At 35.8% G+C, this 6,258-nt stretch overlaps 1 protein-coding gene across 1 annotated transcript; it reads right to left on the reverse strand.

Moving 5' to 3' along the window:
• Nucleotides 1-202: 202 nt before the first annotated feature.
• LOC18446876 (putative pentatricopeptide repeat-containing protein At3g11460, mitochondrial) lies at nucleotides 203-3,106 on the reverse strand. The gene has a single exon (XM_006856980.2). It carries the CDS (start codon nucleotides 2,584-2,586, stop codon nucleotides 379-381), a length of 2,208 nt encoding a protein of 735 aa, XP_006857042.2. The 5' UTR covers nucleotides 2,587-3,106; the 3' UTR covers nucleotides 203-378.
• Between the last annotated feature and the right edge of the window lie 3,152 nt (nucleotides 3,107-6,258).

Below are 6,258 nucleotides of genomic sequence, written 5' to 3' on the forward strand. Positions count from 1 at the left end.
GCATTACTTCTTTTATTCAAATCAGGCCAGGGCAGAGAAACAGAGAGTAGTGATATTGAGTGGTCTTCCCTCCCATATGGGTGCGAGGAAAAGAAACTCTAGAGCCATCTCTTAGGAAAGAGGGGGAAGAAACTCCAGGTGCATATATTTGTCTACTTTAAAAATGATTTTGACAACCAATGAAGCAACTGTGCTATAAATATTTCACAGGTATTATCACAATCGTATTGAAATTGAGAAATATTACAGTCTTTTCAGATTTCTCTTTGCTAATGTCCCAAACCTTTCCATAACAACTAACACTTTACAAGCAAGTAATAGAAGAACTACTGATAATAACTGCATACATTTATATATCTCGAATCTTGCTACTTCACACTACATTTGATCTCCTCTACTTCCACAAGAACAGAGTCCGTTCTTGAAATAATGGAAACCAAAGTTATCCTTCAGCACTATATTCCTTCCACTTACCAGTGAAACAGCCTTGAGAAGATCATGAGAATCCTCAGATAAGCAGGTCCTTTTAAAAACTCTAATGGTTTGCCTTTTGGAATCATTTGTAATAAGCCCATATGCAACTGCCAGTTCCTCAATGTGTTGCTCCACTAACTTCTCAAACTCCTTACTATCACTATCCCCTCTTATAATTTCTTGGCCTAGCTTGGGTCTAACTCGAAAACCTCTTCTCTCTAACATGAAGCTCAGTTCGTCCAGTTTCGTTAATATTTCATCAATTCTCGGATGCTCCATCACCCCATCAATAGAAAAACCAAGCAGACTGTTCTCCACAACCAGAGAGCTCTCTGCCCTCTTCAATTGTGTCAACATTTCCTCCATCTCCATGCCACAATTCTTCAATTTCTCATTTTCACTCTCCATCTCATGAATATTCAGGGCTGCAAAGGTTGCTAAGTCAGCTTCACCATGGGCTTTGCACGCATCAAGCAGAGGGCACCACACCATGGCATTAGCTAGAATTGGCATCTGATAAATGAATAACTCAGCATCACATAACCGTCCTAATTGCCCTAACAAGCCTACAATGCAAGCATAGTGAAGTGGGGTGGGGCTAATTTTGCAAGTTCTCATAAGTTGTAACAACTCATGAGCTCGTTCAATGTCACCCACATGGCTAGAAGCAACAAGAAGCCCTACAAAGGTTGTCTCGTCAGGTTGAAGCCCCAACTTTTGCATCTGCTCAAATATTTGAAGGGCTTCCTTGCCATACCCACGATGTGCATAACCCATTATGGTCGCATTCCAAGAATGGATGTCTTTGTTGGGCATGCGCCGGAAGAGCCTCCATGCATCCTCAATGTTCCCACATTGAGCATACATGGTGATAAGAGCATTGGCAACTGAGACCTCGAGTTCGAGTTTCCGTTGAATAGCAAGATTGTGGATCTCTATGCCGAGTTCTATTGCTTTTGGAGATGAACAAGCATTAAGAGCATATATAAAGCTCATTCGATTGGGTTTCAGGCCAGATAATCTTTGCATCTCTAGAAGAGCTTCAATGGCAGAATGGCTGTTGCCATTTTGTGCATATGTTTCAATCATAGAATTCCAACATGTGATATCAAGCACTTTTGCTCGATCAAATGCTTTCCTTGTCCCATCAAGACAGTTACATTTTGCATACATTCTGATCAGTGAAGTGACAATCGACTGATCCAAACTCAACCCTGACTTAACCACCAATCCATGAACCGCCATACCCATCAGCTTATTTGCTAACTGTGAACATGTATTGAGAACACTAACAAATGTGTACATATCGGGCTGAATACCCTGCACACCCATCTCAACAAATAAGGAAATGGACTCTGTTGCAAGCCCATTTTTAGAATATCCAGAGACCATGGCATTCCATGGAACACACGTACCACTCCTCATACTAGTACTACCATCAAATACCCTACGAGCCTCAAGTACCGATCCACAGTCTGCATACATAGTCAGAAGTGCACTGGTCACCACAGAATCCATGTCAAGGCCTAATTTAACAAGTTCGCAGTGAACCATCTGGCCATCAAGCATATTAGCCAACTTGCCACATGACTTCAAAGCAGTCACAAATACGGGATGGTCACGCCCAATACCTTCTCTGTGCATCTCTTTAAAAAGCTCTAATGCTACATCGGCTTCACCATTGCGGAGATAAGCCCCCATCATGATGCCCCATGAAAGAGAAGCTCTGTCAGTCATTTCATCGAACACTTGGCGAGCTGATTGTAAATCCCCCAATTTTGTGTACGTATTCAGCAAAGTGTTGCCCAAACGAGCATGAAGAGGGACATGGGACGAAAGAATTTGATGGTGCAATTTTGTTGTTAAGGAGAGGTCTCCCTTGGCGATGCATTCTTGAAGGAGGTTCACGTAATTTTGGTCGGTGACCGTGGCAGAGCACGTGTTGGCCTCGCTAATGCTGGCGCTTGGGCCGAGTGCGTCGGGTGTGGCCACGAGTCGAGGGGTACACGGTCGTCCACCGCACTGGCTGGTGCGCAGTGGTGGCCGCGAGGAAGTAGAAGGGTTTGGTGCTTGGAGAGGGCAGAGATGGAAGGGCGAGCTCGATGTGATCATTGATTCGTATGACCTGGTAAATGGTGGTTCTTAAGCTTCATGAAACAGTGCAGGTCTAATCTTTCTTAAGTCTCCTGCATGGATTGAACACTTATTTTATTTTATTATTTGGAGTTATTTACGTACGAATCTTGTTAGAAAAATACGAGTTGTTCCTTTCAAGGTCAAAATCAATGCAATTTTTTTTTTTGACAAAATTATCACTCGGTACGAAAATGTCATCCTCGGACCTTTTTTTTTATTTTTTTTTCAAAACTTAAGTTTCAGTTTAAAGTTTAAATTTTTGGACCACTTTTTTTTTTCAAAACTTAAGTTGCGATACAAAGATGCGCAATTTAAGTTTTAAAAAAAAAAAAACAGTGTGAACCTTAGTTTTAACTATAAAAAAAAGTTTGAATATAGCATTTTCGGACCGAAGAATAATTTTGTCAAAAAAAAAGATATTGCGTTGATCGACTTTGATTGTAATTTTTTATTATAAAATGAGCAACTCGTATTTCTCTAATTTATTTAAGATCTTTACCTAAGCAAATTAATACCTCCCTCTACATCTATCTATAACAAAGAGAGAATGGATATCACTTGTATTGGATATGATTTGTTGAAGGAAAGGAAAGAAAAGAGGCTATTTTGTTGCTTTGTCATGGGTTACTTTATTGGATCTGAGTGTGGTTTGTATGAGGCTGTGGCTCTAAATGATAAAAGTAAGGTGCACTTTTAAAGTGTCGAAAGATGTCGTTTCAATATCAAAAAAAAATATAATGGTTGGAAAAGTTATTTTAATATCGAATTATAAAATTTAAAGTTTAAAAAACAGTGTCGATCAAGCAATCTATAAACATTTGAAAATGTTGAAAATTGATGGTCTAAATAATATGTTTTTTAAGTCCATGCATCTCAAGGTCGAGATGATCGGATTTGAGAGTTTTTCTGTATTAAAACTGACTTTTTGTAGTAATGTTTTGAGATGCGTCTTAGTTTGATTGATTAGGCCTCAACCTTGTATAACCTTTTCCTTTTCTTAAGTTGCTTGGTTGTTCACAATCATACATTTTCCATTATAAAACTAAGTAAAGAATTATAGAGAGAGAAATGAATTTTGAGAAGATAATTGTGCCCACATTGATTTCTTATGGTGGTTCTGTCATTGTATATATATAATGGTAATACAATGGTATAATGTGCACTTTCTTATCTTGTTAGATGCAATATACACTTTCATCTCCTATTTATAGGTAGCAAATCGCCATTTAATCGGCGTTTTTTCAAAAATTTGACTTTTTTATGGAAACAGTTTTAAACAGCGCTTTTTTAAAAGGTCGGCAAAAAATCATGTAGTTTTCATAAAGCCATTTAAAACGCGCTTTTTCATGGACGATTTAAATCGGGCAAAAAAATCCTATCGTTTTTACCTATATATTTTTTAAAAAGATATTTTTTTTTCCTGTTTTGTCTATTGCAGCCATTGCTACTTTCATGCTTTAAAAAAAAATTTGCTTCAAAAAAAAACTAAAATAAAAACTTTTATCCCCACTGTGTTCTTCAAAGCCACAGTTGTAGATTTATGGTATGAATTTTTTTAAAAAACTTAATCAATTTCAGTTGTCCTTTGGAAAAATTTGTAAATGAAATACTGGTTATAGCAAATCATTTTGTAAAGTAAATCATTATGTAAAGAAATCATATACATGCAAATTGCTGTGGTTATTTGTGATAATTGTTTCTATGAAAATATTGTTAGTGGCACAAATTAAAGCTCAAGATATAGTTTTTTATTGATGAATGAGAAGCAAAGAGTGTGACTACAAGACCAAGTAATCAATATTTTGTTTCTTGACTGTGTAAACTGTAACCTTACAAGAGCAAGCAATTGTACATATAGGATTAGTTCCCCAAACTTAATCCTTCTGCTCTGCTTGCTGTTTCCACAAGAAAATGAAAAGCTTTCTTCAAACTATCTCAAATCAGAGAGAAAACTCATCTTCAAACTATCCCAAATCAACATCCCATCTTCCTTATCTCTCTCTAAAAATCAGTTAGGGCATCCGCCATTAGGGTTCTTCCTTTTCTCTCTCTAAAAATCAGTTAGGGCCTTTTCCATTTGGGTTTGTGAAAACCATTTTCTTCTTCCTTCTTCTTCTCTCTATACACCCTAATGGCTGTGAGTCCCAGCCCTATTTTCTTCTCTTCTTTCTTCCTTCTTCCTTCTTCCTTCTTCTCTCTTCTCTCTTCTCTCTTCTTCTTTTCTTCCTTCTTCCTTCTTCTCTCTCTACATAGTAAGCACAACAGTGAAATCCAAATTTCTAGGAGCCTCTTTTCAATTAAAGAAATTTATAAAACTTTAACCATAGTGACCATACCATAATTAAATCCTTGTAACGAGAACAAAAAATCGTGTATTTATTTTTTGGTACCTGCTAAGTAGGTGTGACGTTTAAATATTTAATGAATAAATTTATAGTATATTTGTCGCCATACCATATTTAAAGTATTTTAATTAATAACTTATATGGTATATTTGTTTTTGTATGTAATAAGTAGGTGTGATGTTTCTTAAAGTATTTAACGGGTAGATTTACATGGTACATTTTTTTTGGTGTATACTAGTTAATTATAGATTTAATATTGGATGATTGGATGAGAGACACGAGGGATCTAAATTAATTAACTTAATTATATTAGTCTAGTAAAGTTTTTATAGATGAATTAGTAATTGATGGCTTTGACATAATTTTTATTTTTTAGAATTTTAAAATTTCTAATATTATAAATTTATCCGATTTTTTTTTTGCCTAATCCGGTATATTAGCAATATCTTTATATGAAGTTTTTTTTTCAATCCGTATTTTTTACCCGATTTCTTCATCCGATTATTTAAAATAAAAATAATTTGTTTCTGATTTTATGGTCAGTCGATTTATTGATAGTTCCCGACTTACTAATTATGCTCTTGTTACTTTCTACAATGGCAATATTTCAATATACACTTTCCTATCTTACTGCATTACTTAAGATGTAATAACATTGCATTACTTAAGATGTAATAACATAGGGAAGGACAAGGTAATTGAGCAACAGCTATTGTAGCCCGTCAACTGAGAGTTACATTATTTCTAATTTTTTTTTATTTTTTATTTTTTTCTTTTGTTGGTCCGACTGGGATGGTTTTAACTAGGGTCGAGGAGTATAGATTGTGGCTATAGTCAGACGATGTCTAGGATAGTGTGGAAAAACTCGGACGTGCTAACTTGCTGAGGGGATTTTAACATTTTTTAAAAAACATTAAAAATAGAAAAAAAAAATAAAGAGGGCCAGGCCCTAAAGCACAAGCCGGGCTGCCTAGCCCATTGCTAGCCCTATCTGGCTTTATATCGAGAGATTACATTGCAGAGAGAGATTGTAAGAGGAGGGGGAAAAGAGAGAATTGGATTTAGAAAGAGAAGGAGAGAAAAAGAGCCGATCATCTGTTTTTGTCAAAAAAAAAAAAAAAAACAGCCGATTATCAGGGTTTTTTTTCCACTTAAAAGAGATGGAGAGGGAGAGAGTAAAGGCAAAAAGATATTTTTAGAAGGGCATAAAAAGTTTTATCCATCATTATACGGTGTATTGAAAATTCACATAATTATTCCGTATATACAGGGAAAAAAATTTGTGTATATCAAGGTTTGAAAA

Source organism: Amborella trichopoda, chromosome 12 (assembly GCF_054954075.1).
Source record: "Amborella trichopoda isolate Santa Cruz 75 chromosome 12, AtrichopodaSantaCruz75HAP2 v2.0, whole genome shotgun sequence".
In the NCBI taxonomy this organism is placed as follows: domain Eukaryota; kingdom Viridiplantae; phylum Streptophyta; class Magnoliopsida; order Amborellales; family Amborellaceae; genus Amborella; species Amborella trichopoda.